Source organism: Nycticebus coucang, chromosome 11 (genome assembly GCF_027406575.1).
Source record: "Nycticebus coucang isolate mNycCou1 chromosome 11, mNycCou1.pri, whole genome shotgun sequence".
Classification (NCBI taxonomy): domain Eukaryota; kingdom Metazoa; phylum Chordata; class Mammalia; order Primates; family Lorisidae; genus Nycticebus; species Nycticebus coucang.
The window spans coordinates 119,729,442-119,751,760 of record NC_069790.1 but is presented as its reverse complement, the minus strand read 5'-3'; the positions used below and the strand labels follow the sequence as shown (position 1 = coordinate 119,751,760).

At 53.9% G+C, this 22,319-nt stretch overlaps 2 protein-coding genes across 10 annotated transcripts in view; one reads left to right on the top strand and one right to left on the bottom strand.

Moving 5' to 3' along the window:
* LOC128560184 (SCO-spondin-like) overlaps nt 1–3,079 on the bottom strand; it is a 51,142-nt gene extending 48,063 nt beyond the window's left edge. The window contains exons 1-8 of the mRNA XM_053553747.1: nt 2,802–3,079; nt 2,469–2,651; nt 2,026–2,108; nt 1,698–1,877; nt 1,218–1,462; nt 1,019–1,118; nt 365–523; nt 196–275 (exon numbers count right to left, since the gene is read on the bottom strand). Coding sequence (XP_053409722.1) covers nt 196–275; nt 365–523; nt 1,019–1,118; nt 1,218–1,462; nt 1,698–1,877; nt 2,026–2,108; nt 2,469–2,651; nt 2,802–2,851 — 1,080 coding nt within the window. The 5' untranslated portion in view covers nt 2,852–3,079. The remainder of the gene's footprint in view (nt 1–195; nt 276–364; nt 524–1,018; nt 1,119–1,217; nt 1,463–1,697; nt 1,878–2,025; nt 2,109–2,468; nt 2,652–2,801) is intronic.
* A 1,508-nt stretch (nt 3,080–4,587) lies between these two features.
* ZNF467 (zinc finger protein 467) lies at nt 4,588–16,051 on the top strand. Of its 9 annotated transcripts, none has more exons than XM_053553668.1 (6): nt 4,589–5,681; nt 7,792–7,904; nt 8,150–8,255; nt 8,347–9,147; nt 9,270–9,365; nt 11,980–16,051. In XM_053553668.1, exons 4-6 carry the CDS (start codon nt 9,114–9,116, stop codon nt 13,485–13,487), a joined length of 1,638 nt encoding a protein of 545 aa, XP_053409643.1. In that variant the 5' UTR covers nt 4,589–5,681; nt 7,792–7,904; nt 8,150–8,255; nt 8,347–9,113; the 3' UTR covers nt 13,488–16,051. The 9 variants fall into 9 exon arrangements, with proteins under 9 accessions (XP_053409636.1, XP_053409643.1, XP_053409642.1 ...); XM_053553663.1 differs by having other exon boundaries at nt 4,590–5,681; nt 8,347–8,463; XM_053553661.1 differs by lacking the exon at nt 8,150–8,255 and having other exon boundaries at nt 4,588–5,681; nt 7,792–7,866; nt 8,347–8,463.
* Nucleotides 16,052–22,319: the final 6,268 nt, after the last annotated feature.

Below are 22,319 nucleotides of genomic sequence, written 5' to 3'. Positions count from 1 at the left end.
TCACCAGAGCTGCTCAGGGTCCCTAAGGCCTGCTCCTCTACCCCTGCAGATCTGAGAGAAGGTCAGGCTCCATGCTAGAGGACAGGCTGGCGATGGAGCCAAGGACAAGGTCCTGGAGATGCAGGAACCGGGCTGGGCGGAGAAGCCAGGAGAGAACAGGAAGGGGAAGGAGGGAACCCTGGGTGTCAGCCTCACCTCTGAGTCAGGGAGCCTCCAAGAGTTCCCAAAGGTGGCAGCTAACACGGCCAGCCCCCCACCAGGCTCCACAAAGTCATCTGACAGAGGCAGAGACAGGGGTGCTGAAGCTGGGGGCTGCTGTCTCCCCTTCCCTCCTACACCACCAACCAAGCCACACTCTACTCACCCTCAGGCCGGCCATTGTAGAACCCACAGAGGCCTTGTGTCTGTCCCCAAAGCTTATGGTCCACAGAAATGGAGATGGAACCAGCCCTGTCCAGCCGTACCACGACTCCCAGGCCCCCTGACAGCACCAGCCAGTCCCCTAGCCACTGCAGGCTCAGCCCTGGGCAGGGAAGGGGGTCACTGGCCATCCGCATCCACACTCCCACCCCTCCCACCACCACAGCAGGGCTCAAAGTGCCCAGGGCAGGAGAGCATGAGGGAAGGAAGGAATTATCACAATTCTAGAGAGCTCTGCACTTTTTTCCAAAAGTATACACATGTACTTTACAGCAGAGACTGTTTTCCATCACAGCCCACTATGAGATGTTCATGAAGGCTGTGGACACTTTCTTGAGAGAGAAAACTACACAACACACTCACACACGCATACACACTTGGACATACACACCGGTGTGCACATGGGAAGCCTAGCTGAGACAAAGCCATGTGAGAGCTTAATATGGCTTAGCACCAAAGCACTCCCTCACCATACTCCTGTGAGGTAGGTGGGGAAACCGAGGTGCAGGGAGCTTAAGCAGAGGAACCTGCCCATAGCCAGACTTCCCAGCCGAGCAAAGGGGCCCTGGGCAGTCTCTTGCTCCCACAGTGCCCTCACCGTGGAGCAGCCGCGGCTCCCCTTCAGGTACCAGCTGCCCGTTCACTGAGATATTTCCACCCTCAATCAGCACCTCTTCGGGTCCCATTGTCACTCGGACCTTGGGGAGCAATACATAGTGGAAGGGGCATCAGTGGCTCTCCTGTGTCCAGCCTCCACCCTGTGGATCCTCCTCCTGGTCCTTGTCTCCCTCCCTCACCAGCTGACAGTGCCCAGGATGGGGGCACTGGTCCCCAGGCCTGAGGTGCACAGCCCAGCTAGAATCAGCAGTGCCCGCCAGCAAGTAGGTGCAGTGGCCCAGGAAGTGGTAGTGGCGTCCGTCAAAGGTGCGGTAGTGGAAGTCTGACCAGGTGGCACAGGTGGCGGAAGGACGTTGTCGCTGGCTCAGGAGTTGACCCACAGCCCCTGCCAGGGGCTGCAGGAGGGCCGGAGGGGAGGCACTGACTGGGTGAGAGGCACAGTGATCGTGAGCCTCTGAGTATGCGGCAGAGGGCTGAGGGCGAGGGCACAGGGTTCCCGGCAGAGTGGGAGGTAGGAGGACAGCACATGGTCACTCTGGTGGGACAGAGAGCAGGCACGGACCCTGAAGAAAGGCCCAGAGCTCAGGAATTCCATGTGGGAGTGCTTGAGGTGTTGGTCAGGACTGTGGCCATTTGGCAGGCTGAGGCTATCAACCCACCTGGCAGGTGTTGCCTGGAGCAATTGAGGCAGGCCTGGGAGCTGCCATCCCACCAGCTGTGTCCCCAGGGATGGGAACAGCACTCTTCCAGGCTTCCTGCCGAAGTGTTAACTGAGTCTGCCCATGGCTGGCACTGCCATGTGGCAAAGCAGTGGCCTTTGGGGCTAGCATCGTGGAGGGCTGTGGTGGGGGAGGAAAGAATGGGGTAGACACAGGTGGTAAGTACGGGGGCCACTTGCTACCTCCCCCAAATCAGAGATCTGGGCTAACCTTCTCTGCCCAGGACCCCCACAAGGTACCAATGCCCCACATCCACCTAGGTGCTTACCCTCCGTGCAGTGGGCACCCCCCCAGCCTGGGCAGCAAGCCCTCACTGTTCGGTTCCATGTGGCAGGCCGGGTTTTTGCGGGTCTGTACCCACCGAGCAGGTGTGAGCAGGGGAAGGGAGATGTTAGAGCTCAGCCCAGTCCCGTCACAGGGAAGGGCCTAGAACTCTTGGTCAACCACTCTGAGGAGCCTCATCATGTAACTTCCCTTCCTGGCTTCCCCCACGTGCAAGGTGAGAATGATGTTAGGAAGGCAGACAGGTCCAGGCCTCTGCTGCTCTGCCCAGCACATTTACCCACCCACCCTAACCTTGGAGCCCACCCAGGACCTATCTCCCAACACCTGCTCCTACCAGGCCAGTTCTGGTCCTCCCACACTTTCAGAGTGTCTACCTTGTTCTGCCTTTCCTGCCCAGCAGACAGCCCAGGCTCTGCCCTCACTCACTTATAGATGGGACAGAGCCCAGGTCCTGGGGGCCTGGAGAGCCCCACATGGCGACTCCCAGGCAGGTCCAGCCGCCAACCCAGGCGGCTGTAATGGTAGAGGCTGGTACAGGGCACCCGGTCCTCCTGACGGGGGGCTACTTCCTCCTCCATGTGGATGGTTTCTGTGCGTTCACACCATCGCCTGCCATGATGGGGACCCATAGTTGTTGCCACTGTCACCTCTGTCACCAAGTAGCCCTGCCCTCTGGCCCTACTTCCAAGGTAAGTTATTGGTTAGGAGGCTAAGGTTGGGAGGATCTCAGTGAGACAGGTCCTGGGGTGGGCTGCTTACCCGTTGGCCAGTGTCCATGTCATCCCGAAGAGGAAGGCAGGGAACAGCATGGTGCCCTGCACCCCAGGGTACCTTTGGGGGAAAGTAAAGCCTGGGCTTGGGGAAGCAACGCTGCTGCCGGTGGGCAGGGAGTCCAGTCCTGTTCTTCGTCTGCAGCCTCTGCTGTAGCCCTGCCATCAGTCCTTGGCACTGGGGAGGCTTTATCCCAGCCTCATCCCCAGAGCACCAGCTGCCCACAACTGGATTGGACGCTCCCATGCCATCACCTCAGAGGTCAGCTCTCCTAGGAAACAGTTCCCTTCCCATTCCCTCCTAGTGTGTGTGTGTGTGTGTGTGTGTGTGTGTGAGAGAGAGAGAGAGAAACATGGGGTAGGTGGGGAGGTGGGCAGACATTCTGAGCCTCTGATATTTCTACATTCAGGCAGAACCACAAATTAAGTTGGGACTCTGAGCAAGCCACCCTTCCTTTCTGGACCTCAGTGTCCTTACCAGCAAAAACTTCAGGGACTTCCCAGGGATGCACAAATGGAACTTAGGGACTCTGAACTCTTTAAAATTGTACATGTATTTGTACACATTTTTCTGAGGTAAGTTCCTTAACTTTTACTAAATTCTCTTGGGAGTATGATCCTCTCAGCCCTGTTCTCCAGTCTCCTCTGCCTTTCTCCTACGAGGCACTTGGGAATGAGGGCCAGTGAGCAGAAGCCAGGTTTCCAGGGTGGCTGGAGTTCTCTGAGTGTGGAGATGGGTAGACAGCATGGATCCTTTTCCCATGAGGTCTAGTATTTTACTGTGTGAGTGGCTAGGCCCACCTTGTCTCCTTTGTGAGGGTCTCCTAGGGTCCCTGGGGCCCAGAACCAGGGATCTCCAGTTCAAGAATGAGAGGAAGCCTCTGGAAGAAGTGCCTGTTGGTGGGGGAGCTCTCCCAGCGCAGGGTCAGGGCTGAGCCGGATGGAGAGTCCAGATGAGAGGGGGCCGACACTGTCTCCATGGGGAATCCTGCTTCCATGGGGGAATCCTGCTTACATCCTGGTTACAGAGCTCTGAGGAGATTTCATTTCCTTTCAGCTCCTAACCCTGATGTCCTACCTGGCACCCTACACAGTCATCCCACCTGTGGGGAGGAGCAAGGTACTGGGAATAAGAGCTGGACTGGGCATTCCTTCTCCTGGGCCACCAGTAGTCCTGGGGCAGAGGGTCCAGTGAGGCGGTCAGGGGGCTCACCAATGATTAGGATCAGCTCTCTCCAGGAGTCACTCTCACACCCAGACCTCCTTTCTTGTTTCACACACATGTACCCTCCCACGCACTGCAGCTCTCATAGGACAGGCACAGGTGCAAGCACACGCACTGACATATTCTGCTCCCAGGTCCCTCCCTTCATCTCAAGGGTAGAAGAGGCCTTGAGGCTAAGTCTCAGAAGGGAGCCCATGCTCTTTCAGATACTCTGCTCAGGGCCTCTCACTCTATCATCAACTACTGATGGCAACCTGCTACTGTGTGGTGCTTCTCTGTCTTCAGAGAGAGGCTAGCCTGGGTTCCATGTGTCCTCAATCCACAGGACTCCCCATCCCAGTGATGGAGCATGGTTGGCAGCCAGGAGCAAGCCCGCTGCGCACACACATGTTCCTGACTCACTCCAGACTCTGGCTTCTGACCATAGCTGATAAGGCAGCATTTGGATTGGGAAGAAACAATCTAATCCATTGGGAGTCTCAGTTACCCTTTGGGGCTTGAGTGAGGAAGGTAGAACCCAGGGGAGTTGGGAGATACATTACAGAGAGGAGTCCGGGAACAACCAGTGCAAATTTTTAGTTCCAGAAGGTCATGATCTGGGAGTTTTCAAGAGTGGAGGTGCACAGGTGACAAGGCTGGGCCCAGAGATGGCTAGTCCCCCAGAGGCCCGGCTGAAGACTGGGAGCAGCCCTCCACAGCTAACTAGAGGGGGTTTCCAGTCCAGCAAAGGGACCCACTCCCGACTCCATCAGATCCCTCTCCTGTCCCAGGGCCCCTCTGCGTCCCTCCCACAGACCCTGTCCTCAGAGTCTCCACCCTGTCTCTGCTCCCTAGGGCCTCTGCTCCAGCACCACTCTCTCCCAGGGACCAGGCTCCAAGCCCCCACCCCAGTTTTTAGGTTCTCTCAGGCTCAGAGTAGCAGGTCTCAGATCGGATCCCTGGGACACAGAGCCAGGCGTGTGGGTGGGTCTGGGTGGATCCGGGTAGACAGCAGGGGCGGGGCCACAGTTTCCCAGACCGACCCCCCAGACTCCTCTCCTGGGGAGCATGACGCTGCACAGCTGCTGGCACTCGCGAGGTGAAGACAGCGGCGCACACTCACTGGCTCTCTTCCCGAGCACCCCCCCTCCCCCACTACTCCCTCCCAGCGCGCTCCACCTTTCCCCGGCTCCTCCCTCGGTGGCAGCGAGCACTGTCCCTAGCAGCCCGAGTGCCCTTCCTCCCGAACGTCCTCTCCCTCCTCCCCTCCCTCTCCCCTTCCCCCGTGCTAAGCTCCCACTTTCCATCATCTACTCTGGGCGCTGAGCCTCCAGACCGTCACCTGCCCGCCTAACCCCGCGGTGCACCCTCCGGGAGACCCCGCTCCATTAGACCCCTGCTCCCACCTCCCACAGCCGCGTGCCCCTGGTCTGCCCTCCTGCTTCTGTCCCTCCCTCCACTCCCGCGCCGCCCCCAGCTCCGGCTCCCTCGGCGTCTTTTCCTTTCTCCTCCCCGCAAAGTTTCGGGGCTGTCAGTCTGTCAGTCTTTCGGGCAGCCCGCACCCGAGCTGCAGGCAGCGGGCGCCATTGTGACCAGAGCGGGCCAGGGCAGGAGGCCGGGGCGCCTGGGTCCCCGCAGCAGCCGGGAGACCTGCCGGCCCGCCAGGTAAGGGCGGCGGAGGCTCCTGGATGCAGGCGGCTCCGCCCGCTTCCTTCTCCGCGCGCACTATAACAGTCACCTCTAGCTCAGCGCAGGTGACAGCTCTGGGGTAGGGGCGCAGAGAGCCGAGGGGGGTGGAGGAGGAGAGATGGGTGGGTGGGAGGGCGAACCTGCCAGGGCGCGGGGAGGACTGTAGACGAAGAGAGAGGGACCAGGGGATCTGGAGGGAAGGGCGGAGGCTAGAGAGGACGCGGAGTTGAAGTCGGGTGGGAAAGCCGCCGGAGGGTCCCCAAGGGAGGGGTGGGCAGTCTTCCCAGAGGGGAGAGGGAGTAAGCGGGCTGAGGGGGAGGGGAGGAGAACAGGAGGAGCGGCGGAGCCGGCGGCTTGGGAGCGGCGGGAGAGAAGGGCGCTGACAGGTGAGCCCGGGAGCTGGGGAGCCGGCCGGACTCTGAGTGAACGCTGGGAGCCCGGAGACTCGGGGGACTAACAGACACGGGAAGCGAGTAGGGAGAGGCAGGGGTCTGGTCGGGATGAAAACTTGGGAGATGGTGAGAACAAGTCAAAGAGAAACAGAAATGGGGAAGGGGCCAATGCGGGAGAGGACAGGAAGCTAAGGTGTGTTCTGAGGAGAGAGGGGGCGGGGAAGGTGCAGAACCGCTGGGAGGGTCCGAGTGAGAGGGTCAGCCTTAGACCCCCGGCTGTGCGGGGCCAGAGGACGTGAGAACTGGGGGGCGGCCTGGGGGGAGGGGAAGAGCGGTTCTGGGGACTTGGGACCAAGAGGGAAGCCAAGCTCGAGCCGGCTGGGGAGGTAGAGGGGGAAGGGAGGCAGGGGCCTCGGAAGGGGAAGGAGAGCCACGCGAGGGAGGGGAAAGAGGACGGAGGGGGAGGGCTGGGGAGGAGGAGGAGGGAGGGAAGCCAGCGTGAAAGAGGAGGGGGAGGAGTGGGGAGGAGAGGGGAGGAGAGGGAGGGAAGGGAGAGAGGGGAGGGAGAGGAAAGAAGGGAGGGAGGCTGAAGAGGGGAGGAGAGAGGAGGGGGAGGGGAGGGAGAGCTGGGTGGAGAAGAAAAACTAAGATGAGGAGGGCGGGTGTTGGGGAGGAAGGAAAAGAGGAGGGGGAAAGGAAGGGAGAGGGTGAGCAGCCAGGGAGGCGGATGGAGCGAGGGAGAACCGGGAGGGCAGGGAGAGGCGACCCAGCGCTGGAGGGGGTGAAGGGTGGGAAGCCGGGATGGGGGAGGGAAGCGCAGCCACTGAGGCTGCCCAGTGCGGAGGGTCAGGAGGTGGTGGCTGGGGAGGACGGGCCACAGGGGCCTCGAGGGGGGTGGCGGGGCCGGGTGCGGAGCGGGCGGGCGGGCGGGAGGAGCCGTAGGGGCGGGGCAGCGGAGGAGCGGGGAGCCAGCCCGATTCGCAGCGAGAGAAGGCGGAAGGCAGAGGGAGCGGGGAGGGGAGGGGCACAGGGAAGGCTGCCTGGGAGATTGGGGGTGGGGAGTCTGCTGGACGAGGGGAGTCTGCTGGGAGAGGTGCAGGGAAGGGGCACAAGGGAGGTGTTCTGGCCTGGGGAAGCCCCTGGGGGAAAGGGATGGTTTTGAGGTAGGTGTTTAAGGAGAGGAAGCAAGTCATTTCCTACCTTTTAGGAGGTCCCTTCTCTGAGGACCTCCCCCACCAGTAGCACTAAAATGACACTCAGCCCCGCCGCTGGGCTGGCTCCTATTTCATCAGCTGCAGCACTGACAGCTGGAGGGCCTAGGAGATGAAGTTTCCCACTGCCCACCCTGGTCTCTCACCTTCTCCTGCCTCTCCCCGGAGAACCAAATAGTCTTGCACTTCCCCAGTCAGGGACACTGGGGTGTGGTGCTGGCTCTGAGAGACCTGCCAGGCCAGGGGGCAGTGGCTCATTGCCAGAGCTGACCTGCGGTTGCAGAAATGGCTTTAAGGCCTTCTTCTTGAGCCGTCTTCAAAACTCTCGGCTTTCTGAAATCCAGTTTCCTTCATTTCCCCTATTGTCACCTTCGGAGATCCTGGGAAGAGCCAGTAGGTTCTCCTACTGACAGGTAGACAGCACCAGGGCCCAGGTGGAAGCTGTCCAGGAAGAGTCTGAACAAGGCTGCCTTTTCTCTGTAGGGTCTGTGGCTGATCCCCAGGAGGAGCTGCTCTGGGTTGCCATGAGAGAGACCTTGGAGGCCCTCAGCTCCCTGGGTGAGCTGGCAGACTGAAGAAACTTAGGGGGAAGTCAGGTAGGAAGATTCAGGAATCTACAACTCATAAGCAGAGCCATCCTCTGGAGGCTACAACCCTGAGACCCCGGAGGCCCCCCCTAAAGCCCAGCGGGCAACATCTTTTTCCATTTCATCAGGATGTCTTTGAATGCCTGGGACGTGGTGGAGGCTGTGCTAGGCTATATGTGCACATGGGCACTCACAAAAGCACTGTGATACCTACATCATTCTGTCTCTTCCTCTGTCCTTGATTCCACTCCTAGGGGCTGAGGTTGATTCCTGACCAGGCTGCTAGGAGGCCAGGGTTGTCCCTTGTGCATGCTGGCTAGAGACCCTACCTACCTAAGCAAGTCAGGAAAAGCTCCTTGGGTAGGCTGGGAAAAGGAAGAGCCCCCACCTCTGATCACCAGTTTTGTACTGGATGGATGCTTTACTTGACCCATCTTTCTGCCTGTAACAGGATTCTCTGTGGGACAGCCAGAGATGTCCCCCCAAAGTGAGCCCAGGGAAGGATCTCATAATGTCCAGGAGCAGATGGCCTCTTCCAGGGAAGAGAATGCTCTGGGCACATGCTCAGGTAAGTAAGTGGGGACCGTGGTATCCATCCATCCATCCAATATTTGTTGAGCACCTACTATATGTTGGGTGCTAGTCTAGACATTTTGAAATACCTCTGTGACCACATAGACTAAGATCCCCTACCTTCAAGGAACTTAATCCTAATGAGTCCAGAGAACCAATAAACAGTAAATGTAAAAATAAGGGAATTTGTAAACCATGTTCAAAGATAAGAAGTGCTCTGGGGAAGAGTATAAGAGGTGAGGGAGGCTGAGACTACTGTAGGTTGGAGGTAGGGCATGTTAGTGGATTAAATAGGGTCTAAGACTAGGCCTTATTGGGCAGATAAGATTTGAGCAAGATTTGAAAGAGGTGAGGGAGGCAGCTGGGGGAATGCCAGGGAAGGGCTTTCAGGTAGGAGGACAGCCAGAACACAGCACACAGGGCAAGAGTGTGCCTGGCTCTTTGACCTCCCAATCCTCTCCAGTGATTGATTTGCCTTGGAACTGGGGTCCATTTGGAGGCTGGGAAGTCTCCAGCCCTGTTCCTAGAAACAGGTAAGCCTCAGGCCAGGAGTCCTTTCTTGCTTCCACTACCTTACATACACATAAGGTAGTGCAACTTGCACACCCTTAGCAGCTGCCCTGCTTGAAGAAGCCTGAGGAAGCCATGGGGCAGCTGGGAATTCAGCCCCCAAATACAGGTAGGATGTGGGAGGAACTCTGTGGGCTGTGCTGGAACTAGGGTTTCAAATGCCCCTGCTCCTAGCAACAGTTGGGACCTTTGTCCATCTGTGAATCCTTGAGGTATCCTGTTCTCTGCCAGGGCACAAGGCCCCCAGACTGGAGGAAGGTGAGGCTCCCTGCAGAGGCAGCCAGATGTTCATGCCACAGAAGACTGAGCCTGTGGGCTCCTGCCCAGGTAAGTCTTCCCAGCATTTCATCCTACCATGGGGTCAGGGCAAGTGAACACAGGCCCAGCCATCTCCAGAGCTGTTATCTGAGCAAGATGGGTGTCCCAGAGACAGCAACTCCAGGCCATTCCATCCCAAGATGAGTTCAGGCAACAGCATCTCTCTGCTCTAGAGCTTCAGTGCCCAAAGGGAATTTCACATTGGTAGGCAGCGGAATAAGAAAGGATGGTCATAGCCGGGCATTGTGGCGGGCGCCTGTAGTCCCAGCTGCTTGGGAAGCTGAGGCAAGAGAATCACATAAGCCCAAGAGCTGGAGGTTGCTGTGAGCCGTGTGACGCCACGGCACTCTACTGAGGGCAGTAAAGTGAGACTCTGTCTCTACAAAAAAAAAAAAAATACTAAAGGATGGTCAACAAAAAGATCATCACTTCAGACACCTTCTAGAAGCCCTAATTTCCCCTCCTTGTCTCCTGCAGTCTAAGTAAATGCTTGCTGGCCACCTCAGTTACAATTGCCTGAAGATACATGGCTTTGATCAGCCTTTTCACTGTGTCTCCCAGTCAGGCTTCCTCTCCCAGACCCCCATGACCCAAATGCTCCAAATTTACTGTATTCAACTCATCTCCCGTGTACCTAGGGTGACCAGACAGTTGATTGTCTCTCCACAATCCCATCTACCTTTTCCTTCCACTGTTGCCATTCTTCTCACTTCTTACCTGAGTGACTTCCTTTATTCAGTAAGGATTTATTTAGTTTCCTATGTACAGGCTGTGTTAGCTGTTATGGAAAAGAATGGGTTGTATTACACAGACCTGGTTTGAGTCCTTGCTCTACATTTACTAGCTGAATGCTCCTGGACAGGCCACCTTGCTTCCAGGAGCTTCAGTTTGTTCATCCGGTACAATCATAATTTTATAGTCATTGTGAAGGTTTATGGCAGTATATGCACAGTGCTTTATCTGTAGTTTGCCCTCAAAAAGTGGTGGCAGTCCTCATTTTTGCTAGACACATAAAGACTGTTGGACCTCAAAGAAACAGAACACACAGTATCTGCCCTCTGGAAGCTAAAATCCATTTGAGATAGATTTATATTTGATGTTAATATAAACAAAAGAACAGTCTGAAGGCAAGTGATGAGTAAGTGTGAAAGTGTTAACTGTCAATACTGTAGGAGTTAGTACTAAGAGATTTCTAAGCATTACATTTGTTAGAAATGTGAATTTGTGCTGCCTTTTGAGAGAGGTGTAGATTTCAGCTCTGAAAGGTGAGGTGGAAGATAGGAAGACATTCTAGGCTGGGAAAAGACCTTAAGAAGCAAGAAGGGGGACATGGTTGGAGGGGAGCAGCTTGGCTAAAGTGAAGGGTTCCTGCCTGGGAGAATAAGAAAGTTGGACCAGGTGGAGGTAAGCCTCAGAAGCAGCTAGAACTTATTTTATCCCACAAATAACTGAGAACTATTGGTGGTTCTTGAGTAGACAAGTGAAGAATGTGACAATGAAAATGAAGTCAAATCACAGTATGATAAGGTTTGATAGAAGAAACTGGGAATAGATCTCACTGTGGCAGTTCAGGCTGTTACTTTTAGGGCCAGACAGGAACACATATCATTTGGTTCAATGATTCTCAAACAGGGATCACTTTGGGAGCTTTAAAGGAAGAGAATAGATTCAGGGGCCCTGCCCATGTATGCATTCTGAAGCAAACTAAGCAAACTAAGAAACTTACCTCAAAGAGGTTAAGTGACTTAGCCAAGGTCATACTGTTGGTTAGTGGCAGAGGAGAACCCAGGTGAACACTCACTACTCGGCCCTGGGCTCCTTCTTCTTGACTGGGCCATTGCAACACCCAAGAGGGGCAAAGCAGGCCAGCTCTGGGCTGATGCTCCTGCTTTGGAAGAGGGTTCTCCCTGCTTCTCCAGAAGCAGCTGTTCACTAGTTCCCCAAGTCCCATAAACTCCACCCTCCTCTTCCTAAAAGAGGATTTCCAGCTGGGCAGGAATATTGGGGAGAGTAGTAGGAATAAAACAGCATCTGGTACTCTGGCCACTGGGAGGGGAGCAGAGAGCAAGAGAAGCAGCCTAGGTGTGATGTCAAGGTTCCAGGGCCATCCAGTTGGGAGGAGGAGGCTTATGGTTAAGGTCAGGCAAGGGTAAGTTTGGGGAGGCCAGGTACTTGGTTATGAAACTGCTGGATAGCAGCCAGTGTGAAGGATATCCCAGGGGAACTGCTCAACTGAGGATGAGAGACTGTGGTTCTGGAAAGGAGCCTGTATACAGGAAAAGGACGATCTGGGGTGGCCACCGAAGGTCTGTGAACTCAGAGTGAAGCATGAGGACAGCATTCCTATTCAGGGGGCACAAGAGGAAGCCTTACCTAGTAAAGAGGTTCCTTGGCAACATGAAAGCTTGGAAGGAAGGCCCCAGGAAGGGGTGGAGCTCACATGCTGCCCAGTGAGTGCAGGAGGACTAAGAGAAGAGCTTCGGATTTGGTTATTCCCAGGAACCTTTGTGTAGAGTGAAGGGCGCAGACGTCAGATCACAGGGCTCCAGGAGGTGGAGGTCCATTGACAAATACCGTTGTGGTGCACGAAGCTTGACAGACAATTCTCGTTTTGACTTTTCAGCGGATGAGTGGATGATTCGGAAGGTGAAGGTGGAGGATGAAGACCAGGAGGCAGAAGAGGAGGTCGAATGGCCCCAGCATCTATCGTTACTTTCCAACCCGTTTCCTGCGCCTGACCTGGGGCATCTGGCCGCCGCTGCTTACAAACTTGAGCCAGGAGTCCCGGGAGCACTGGGTGGGGTTGCACTGTCGGGGTGGGCCCCTATCCCGGAGAAGCCCTATGGCTGCGGGGAGTGCGAGCGGCGCTTCCGGGACCAGCTGACCTTGCGACTGCACCAGAGGCTGCACCGGGGCGAAGGTCCCTGCGCCTGCCCGGATTGCGGCCGCAGCTTCACGCAGCGCGCGCACATGCTGCTGCACCAGCGCAGCCACCGAGGTGAGCGGCCTTTCCCATGCTCCGAGTGCGACAAGCGCTTCAGCAAGAAGGCCCACTTGACCCGCCACTTGCGCACGCACACGGGCGAGCGGCCCTACCCGTGCGCGGAGTGTGGCAAGCGCTTCAGCCAGAAGATACACCTGGGCTCGCACCAGAAGACCCACACCGGCGAGCGCCCCTTCCCCTGCACGGAGTGCGAGAAGCGCTTTCGCAAGAAGACACACTTGATCCGGCACCAGCGCATCCACACAGGAGAGAGGCCCTATCAGTGCGGACAGTGCGCACGCAGCTTCACGCACAAGCAGCACTTGGTGCGGCACCAAAGGGTGCACGAGGCGGCCAGCCAGGCCCGGCCCTCCCCCAACACGCCCGCCTCGCCCTATTCCTCCGCTCCGTCGCCCACCCCGTCCCCTCCTGGGCCAAAACCTTTCTCCTGTTCCGACTGCGGCTTGAGTTTCGGCTGGAAAAAGAACCTCGCGACGCACCAGCGACTGCACCGCAGCGAGGCTCTCCCCTTTGGATGCGAAGAGTGCTCACTGGTCGCCACCGTGGACCCCGCCGCAGCAGAGCCCTTGGCCTGCGCGTCCCGAGGGCCAGGCTGCGGGACCGGTACGGGTCCGGCGACGCCCCAGCGGACCCCGTCGGGCGAGCGGTGCTTCTTCTGCCCGGACTGCGGGCGCGGATTCGCCCACGGGCAGCACCTGACGCGGCACCGGCGCGTGCACACGGGCGAACGGCCCTTTGCCTGCGCGCAGTGTGGCCGCCGTTTCGGCTCGCGGCCCAATCTGGTCGCCCACTCCCGGGCCCACAGCGGTGCCAGGCCTTTCGCCTGTGCTCAGTGCGGCCGCCGCTTCAGCCGCAAGTCTCACCTGGGACGCCACCAGGCGGTGCACACCGGCAGTCGCCCCCACGCGTGCTCCGTCTGCGCGCGTAGCTTCAGCTCCAAAACCAACCTGGTCCGCCACCAGGCGATCCACACAGGCTCCCGCCCCTTCTCCTGCCAGCAGTGCGGCAAGAGCTTCAGCCGCAAGACCCATCTGGTGCGGCACCAGCGCGTCCACGGAGAAGCTGCCCTCTCGACGCCAGCCTGGCCCATTCCCACCCAGGGGGCGCCGCCCCCGCTCTTCTTCTGAGTCTCCTTCTCGCCAGGACCCTTCCTCCTCTCACCAGGTTCCTAGGGACCAGTGCCGCTGAACCTCCTGGGCGGTCCGGGCTGCTGCGGGCCATTTTCCTTCCCTCAGGAGTCCGAAAAGCATATCCACCTCCGACGGTCCAGGAAAATAGGACGACACAATCCGCGGAGAGAATTCTTGCTGGGAACAGGTCAGCCTGAATGGCCCACCTGAAAGCAAGCATTCCTCAGACCTTAAGTGGCCAAGGACAGGCTGGGGCAGGGACCTCTGGCGGGTGGGAAAGAGTGGTTATCCATGTATTGAATTAAAAAACACTGACGGTTCTGGGTTGTTAACTGAGCTGGGGGTGGGGACCCCCTGGCTCCCTTTAGCCCCTGTGCCACCTACACACACACACACACACACACACCCTTCTCTTTCTGTCAGTGAGTAAACTTAGCTGCTACTGACTGACTGTGGTATTTCTCTTGTGCCAGGTGAAAAAGACTGGGGCTGAAGTGGGGGCAGGTTGCCCTTTGGCCATTCCCCTGGAATTGGCTGCCACTGTAGGGCTGCAGAGATCTTGCTCCTGCCTCTGCAGTTCTCCCAAGGGGATTGGGAATGGAGCCTCACCTGCCACCGCCTGGAAGGATGTAGCACATTAATAGCTGATGCATATTGCTTTCACATCACACCGCCCAGCAAGTTCTCTCTTGAGGACTGTTCAGTCCATAAGTATCTGCAAGTGCACTCCCCAGCCCAGGCAGGTATGAAAGCAGGGGCTGGTTGGCAGGGAAGGGGAGCAGAAGGCAATGGCCAGCACACTGGCCTGGAGCGAGCTGTCTTGGATGTGACCCCTCCTCTTCCTCATGTGGGACTTAGAAGCACAGAGTTCCTTTCCCAGTGAGAGGATATGAGAGGCCTGAGAGATAGGAAGGCCTTTCATGCCTGTGAAAGAGTTTAGACTGTGGGGGTAGGGGGCCAGGGCCATGTTTACATTTCATGCATTTGGAAAGATGTCTGTCTGGAGGCAGTTAGACTGGAGGCCTGCACATCAGCCATCCAGTTGACAGGTGGTGGTGACCTGACATCATGGTAGTGTCAGAGAAGATGAGAGTGATGGATTCAGGAGACACTTAATAGGACCTGTTGACTAGTGGTGGGGTGGGTGGATAGGGAGTGGGGGAAAAGGCTGAGGTTGGCCTGATTTCTGCTTGAGTACTAACTAGACGACAGTGACATTCCCCACAGGATGACACAGGAAAGGCAGCTGTGTGCTGGTGGCTAAGTCTCGGATATGCTGAATTGGTGTGACCACTGTGTGACCAGAAGGAAGCAGGCTGTAAGGGTGGAGAGCTCAGGAGAGGGCTAGACTGGAGACAGATGTGAGTACCGCTGCCATGTGTTTCAGGAACTGTGAAGGACTGGATGATATCCCCAAAGGAGTGTGGAGTGAGCCAAGAGAGGGCCTAGGACAGAACGCTTAGAACACCAGCTTTCAGGGGATGCCACAGAGAGAAGCCTGTGAAGAAGGCAGGAGAGTGTGGGGTGGGGTGCAGGGAATGGACAGGAAAACTCTGAAGAGGCAACAAAGGAGCAAAGGACAGACAGCACTTTAAGAGGGAAGTCATAGCTGAAGGCTAGAGAAGTAACAGAAGCTCAGGACTTTCAGGGCCTTTGGATTCTAAAGCAAGGCCGAGAGAGCGGTACTGGGGACAGTTGGGGCAGAATTCAGATTGCAGTGGGAATCACAAATGCAAAGTCACGGAGAAGGTAGAAGAAGACAGATGCAGGTGTGGATGGACATTGGCTAGGAAGACCCTCTCACTGTGAGATCAGGGGAGGTGTAAATGTGGTGACTTAAGTTTCATGGCCAAGAATGGGGTGATTCCAGGTTAATGTTGCAAGTGCGCTTACAAAACAGGAGCCATTTTGTTTGCCCTTCCCCCATCTGGAATCTGGATGTCCAGCTTCTCTTGTGAAAACTTGGAAGATGTGGCAGCTGGTGGCTGGAGGTGAGCCACATCTTTGGACCATGAGATGGGAGCCCTCACTATGCCTCATTGTAGGCTCAGCTTCCGAAGTTACCTACAGGGTCTCTTAGGCACTCAGCTTGTGATTCCAGCCAAGAAAAGTAAAGTAATCCCACAGACATTTAAAATCAAACACATAAAAACAATGTTTGTGTTGGGTATACCAATGTTTTTCTTTCTCGAAACATTCTGGAATTCTTGTGTAAGAACAGCTTTTAGATCCTACAGCATATTTGATGAGGCCTCCGTGTGCCAGACATTTTTAGGATTTCACATTCTCTTGAAGCTTCCCTACAAGGCATATCTTTGTCCTTATTTTTAAGCTTGTTTGCAAACTGTCAAAAGTCATTTAGCATGCAGCCTGGTGGTAACCACTTCTGAAGACGTCTGCTCAAGAAGTGCAACACATCTGCAGTGAAAGATGGGGGTTCTTTCCCACTCAAAAGCAGTAGGCTCACTGGGATCAGTGTGTGCCATCCACGTGTGACTATCTTGATAAAGCATCAAACTTTGTACTTTTAGAACCACATCCCAGCATGTGAAAATGGTCTGAGAATTAAAGCACAGATTTACTCTTTCTAAATGTAGAAATGTTTCATAAATTAGGTAAAATTTAATTTATATTTCCCCAAACTGATTCCAAAAGAAGATTTAGTGTAGCTAATGCATGTAGAATACCCTGTCTGTGCCCAGAATTTGCCAGTCTTGGTGAACAGCACAGCTGTCTAGACACACAACCTGTCCGTGAGGAACCTGCCATCTGACCAGGGATGAGCTGTTGGTGTCCATGGAGCAGAGAATGTCAGTGATGAGTGGCATTCTGAGACTCAAAAGACATGAGAGGACAGAGACGGCTTTGTGGATGGGTAGATAGGGTTGGATTTGTGGGTGGCCATGGTGGGGGGAGAGAGAAGGAGCCAGTCTCCCCTTCTCTCCACACACTTCTCCCCGAGTTCTCTGTCCTTTTTTCTCTCATCTGTTCCCCAGGTCACTGACCCTTCCTCCTTTCCTAATATCCATGAAATCCATGCTTCCCAATCTTTAAACAATTTTTTCGTCGTGAAATATATATAATATGAAATTTACCAATTATTTTTTAAGTCTATAATTCAGTGGCATTAAGCACATGATTAATGTTGTGTCACCATCTCCACTACTTCCAGGACTTCTTCATTATCCCCAACAGAAACTCTGCTCCTAATCTTATAATGTGCTGGCACATTTTGATAGGACAATATTAGGGTCTTTCAGCAATCTGATAGCTGAGAAAGTGATCTCCCTGTCCTGTAACTCCCAACAGGTTACAATACTCTGTTCCTTCCCACGGATCCATATACTTGCTTGTGAGGGAGATGGGGCAAATCCACTTATCACTAAAATGATAATATCCAACAAGTTCCCTGGATTGTGGAAGTGAATGGAAGAAACCTCAAGGAGACCTGAACCCCCTGGGTGTCAACCTGGTGACACCTAAGTCTTTCTTCAGGGCTTAATATTTTTTAGAGTCCTCGGTTCTCTATACCCCACCTCTACCAGACTTCAAAAGGGTGAGCTGGGGAACAGATATTGCATCACTATCATTGTCCAAAATTTTGGGTGGCCATAGACTCAAATGATCTTGGCACATAAGAGCAAAGGACATAATCATCCACTGGCAGCCTTAAGGCCACATGTGGCCTTCCAGATCCCCACGTGTGGCCCCCTCAACTGAATCCAGACTTCAAAGAACAAATCTCTTTATTAAAGTATCTGTTTTATAGAATTTGGATTAGCGATCGCTTCATGGCCTTTTGGCTAAGATCAAGTGTAGAATTTGGATCAGTCAAAAGGCCACCCTCAAAGATCCAGAAGACCACATGTGGCTCCAAGGCTGAAGGTTCTCTACCCCTTCCTGCCTCCTCCCCCCACTGCTAACCTGTTAGTCTTTTACACACCAACTGATCAAGATGCTTGAGACATGTGGGACCTTAAATGGAACCCAGCCCACAGCCGTTTTGGGGACTGATGGGGACCCACTGACCCTCTGTCTTGCTGGGATGAGGTGCTGCCCTCCTGCTGAAGAGGGTAGGAACCCAGAGAGCAGGGCAGCAGTCAGCAGAAAAGGCCATGTTTCTCACCTGCTTCCTGGACGTCAAGGCTTAGTTGGCTCCTTGGGCCATGAACACCACCTAACAGATGCCCACGTTCCCAAGTTGCTACTGCCTTTTCAGTGTGGTCAGAGAATGGGCCAGTGTGGTGCATTTTAAATAAACTGCACAGGCCGTATGTTGGTTGGTGTTGGAAAAGACTCAAGTGCTTAGACTGCTCCTCCTTTCCAAGCTTGGAGAACTAAATCAGTGACCAACAGGGGCCCTGGGAGAGTGGACCCAGAGCAAAGTGAAGTGAGTGGACAAAGTCATTCCAGCTTTAGTGCCATGTGCCCATCACATGATTGGTAAGACTGAGAATCTTCCACCCATCGCTGGTTTACCTCCCACAGCTGCTGCTTCTCTGTCTGCAGGGTTGGACAAGAGCTGCCAGTGAGAGGGATCTGCCAGAGATGCCTGTGAATTTTGAGTTGGAAGAAGTCCTCTGTTGCCCAGGATTACCTGACTCCAGCAGGCGAGGGGGCTCCAGGATTTAATCTCCTGCCCATAAAGACTAGCTGAGCTTTAAAATCTACCCAGCCTTGTGCAAACATTGTAGGAAACAAAAGCTCTTGACCTTGTGGCATTTATAGTTCAGCTGTGGGTAACTCATGGGCCCTGAGTGTGGGGTGCTCTGGGAGACTCTGGGGAAGTAAAATCCACAGTTCCTGAGCCACAGACTGTGACTTGGCTGGAAGAGAAAGCTGGAGGCTCACAATAGGCCTAGAAACCGACATGGGTATTGTATCTTACTCTTTAGGATGTTGAGTGCTTCAGGAGTTCAAAGGAAGGGAGGGTGTGGGCTGGAGCAGTCAGGGCCACTTTCTGGAGGGAGGACGGTCCTGGGTGAGTCTTGAGGGGAGCAAGGACTAGAATAGACAAAGAGGAGGTGGAGAAACAAGTGATCAGTGCAAGACAACAACACACATGTATTTACATGTTCAACTGTGTGATTGATCACTTGGGGCCGCAGGAGGCCAGCTCTTTGCAAGGCCAAGTTAGAGATGAGAAGGGTCGTCTTCCTCAGTGTTGGTGCAGAGAAAACTCACCTCTGTGGAGCTCCCACTCTAGTTCCTCCCTCTTCTGTAGTGCTTTCCTGACTTTCCTACCCTAGGGATCACCCCTCATTGCTCCAGCCTGTGCCTTCTCCTCCTCCAGACTCTGTGAGCACCTTGTCCTAAAGAACAGAATACAACACTGGGTCCCTCCAAGCATATGTTATGATCTAGGTATGTCATGGGACTCCAGCTTTGTTTCCCAGAGCACTCAGCACTGAACTATATACCCTCTGCCCCTGTCATCTACCGAGGGGCAGGGAAGTGGGAAAAGTGTTTGACATTATTATCACTAATTATAATGATAGCCAATATTAAGCTAATACTTTTTACGCCGTGCCCCGACCTGGGCTCTTTACAGATATATATGTACACATTCACACAGCCCATCTTCACGGTAACGGTTACTATCCCATTTTATAGATGAGGAAACAGAGGTACAGAGCAATCAAGTCATTTGAACAAGGCCATTCACTCACTCACTCACTCACTCAGTGTCTGCTGTAGTAATAAACTGAAATATATCGAACAAGTGATAAACAAATATATTGAGCACCTACTTTGTGCTAGGGCCAAGCAGATTAAGGGTTTTACAAGTGTTGCTTCATTTTTTCCTGCCATCACCCCATGATGAAGGTAGTACTGTCCTTGGCCCTGTACTTCTGATTTGGTGAAGGAAGCTCAGAACATCTCAGTAACTTACACCCAGTTGCACAGCGACACGTGACAAAAGCAACTCTGTGGTGTGACTCTGCAGCTTATGCTTTAAAAAATGATGGTATTTTTAATTGTGGTAAAATATACATAACATACAATTTATCATCTTAACCATTTTTCAGTGTGCAGTTCAGCAGCATTAAGTCCACTCACCTTGTCATGTGGCCATCACCACCCCCTAAATCCAGACCTCTTTTTATCTAGTGTGATGGATAATCTTATGTGTCAACTTGACTGGGCCATGGTGCCCAGATATTTAATCGAACATCATTCTGGATGTTTATGTGAGAGTATTTCTAGATGATATTAACAATGAAATTGATGGACTTTAAGTAAAGTAGATGCCCTCTTGGAAGCGAGTGGGCCTCATCCAATCAGCTGAAGACCCAATCAGAACAAAAGACCGACATCTCTGGAGCAGAGGGAATTCCACCAGCAGGCAGCCTTGGGACTTGTGCCACAGCATCGACTCACCCCCGGGTCTCTAGTCTGCCAACTCACTCTGTAGATTTTGGACTTGTCAGCCTCCATAATCACATGAGCCAATTCCTTAAAATAAATCTCTTTCTACGGATGTGTATGTATACACACATCCTGTTGGCTCTGTTCCTCTGGCAAACCCTAACTAATATATCTTGCAAAGCCAAAACTCTATATTTATTGAACACTAACTCCCGATCCTCTCCAGCCCCTAGTTCTGGCAGCCACTATTCTACTTTCTATGAATTTGACTACTATAGGAACTTCATGAAAGTAGAATCATATAATATTTGTCTTTGTGACTGGTTTATTTCACTTAGCATAATGCCCTCAAGGTCCATCCATGTTGTAACAGGTGTCAGAATTCCCTTCATTTTAAGGCTGAATAATTCATTGTGTGCCTGTACTGCGTTTTGTTTATCCATTCATTTGTCAATGGACACTTGGTTGCTTCCACCTATGGCTATTTTGAATTGTGTTGCTATGAACATGAGTGCACATATATCTGAGTCCCTGATTTTGGTTCTTTTGGTATATACCCAGAAGTAGAATTGTTGAATCATATAGTAATTCTATTTTTAATTTTTTGAGGAGCTGCCATACTGTTTTCCACAGTGGCTACACCATTTGATATCCCATCAGCACCCTCCAGTTACTCTACATCCTCATCAACAATTATTATTTTTCTGGTTTTAGATCCTGGGCATCCTGATGGGTGTTAGGTGGTATCTCACAGTGGTTTTGACCTGCATTGCCCTAGGGCCTGGGATTTTAAATACGCAGCTCCACTGCCCCTTGCAGGGAGGACCTTCTCCTTCATGGTCTTCAGGGCACTCACAGACTAATGGGCCCATGTGTCAGAGAAGCTTGTGCAGAGAGTCAGGGGGCAAAGAGTAAGAAGCAGAGAGGGACAGCCGGAGAGTCAGGGCAGCATCCCTGAGAGGGTGACTGCAAACTCCTGAGCACGAGGCTCCCCCAGCCAGCCAGGAAATGGTGACTTTGTTCAGAACCCCTACCTCTCACTCTCCCACCCCCAACTGTTAACATACCCTCAGTACTCAAGACAGTAAGCCATGGCACTGGGGGGACAGAGACCTGGGAACAAGGATGAAGCAGCCAAAAAGAGCTCGGGCATCTGTGGCAAGATGTCACCTTTCTGAAAGTGGTCGTGAATGATGGAGTCACCCTGAGGCACAGGGCCAGGGGTCCACATTGAGATACAGATGTCAGCCACAATTTTAATATGTAGGAATTGTCAGGGATAATGAAGCTTAGTTTTCATTGGAAACGTGTATTTGTGTCATCTTCAGTTGAGGCACTGGGAGAGATGGTTGGCATCCAAGTGGGTGATGGTCTAGATGAGCACAGGCAGGGCAGACAGGTGGCTCTGGGAGGGTACGAGGAAGGAAGGAGGGAAGGAAGGCAGCAGAATCTCAGGGAGCAGGAGGGCTGGGGTCTGCAAATAGAGCCTAGGTCTCACGGACCTCAGTGACACCACCCAGCCAGCCCCAACTCCAGGCCTCTATGTCTGAGAACTGCCTGAAAGTCATCCTGCCTACCTTGCAGCCCCTACTTGCCTCCCTAGCTTTTCAGCCCAGCCCAGTGAGGGGCAAGACCCTGATGTAGCAGCTGCCTGGAGCTCCAGTCTGTCCTCTTCCTCCCACACCCCACTCCCCGCACCCCGCACCCTGCACCCCACCTTCCCTGCCCTGAGCTGCATGGTCTCAGCATGGGAGGACCCAATGCTGAGACCAACTGTGCCATGTGGGTCTTTCACCAAAGGCCCTGAATTTGTTACCAAAATACCATGAACTACGTGTCTGAAAACAACAAAAAACTACTCTCTCACAGTGCTGGGGGATAACAGTCTGAAGTCAAGGCATTGCTAAGCGTGCAGGGGAGGCCCTGTTCTGAGCTTGGCCCCAGCCACTCCCTGCCACATCACTCCAATCTCTGCCTCTGTCCTCACTTGACCTTACTATAAGCTGATTACATCTGCAAAGACCCTATTTCCAAAGAAGGGCAAGTTCACGGATTGTATGTATATGATAAGGGACGGCTCAACCACAACAGGGACCCTGACTGAGACCCTGTGTCAAAGCTGGGGGAGCAGAGGCCTAAGTGGGGGCTCCTGGAGTTGGGAGAAGCTGAGACCATGCAGCTCAGGGCAGGGAAGGTGGGGTGCAGGGTGTGGGGTGCGGGGTGCAGGGAGTGGGGTGTGGGAGGAAGAGGACAGACTGGAGCTCCAGGCAGCTGCTACATCAGGGTCTTGCCCCTCACTGGGCTGGGCTGAAAAGCTAGCTTTGGAGATGCATGCTGCCATTCCAGAAAGCTAAAAGATGTGACAAAAATTTTCTCATGTTACTTTACTTTACAAAGTTTTTTTTTTTTTTTTCTTTTTTGAAATAGGGCCTCACTCTGTCGTCACTCAGGCTAGATTGC

Coding starts and splice junctions, on each gene's coding strand:
- ZNF467 (XM_053553661.1), top strand. CDS start 7,833: ATGAGAGAGACCTTGGAGGCCCTCAGCTCCCTGG. Junction 8,464..9,269: donor TGCTCTGGGCACATGCTCAG/GTAAGTAAGTGG, acceptor GTTCTCTGCCAG/GGCACAAGGCCCCCAGACTG. Junction 9,366..11,979: donor GCCTGTGGGCTCCTGCCCAG/GTAAGTCTTCCC, acceptor TTGACTTTTCAG/CGGATGAGTGGATGATTCGG.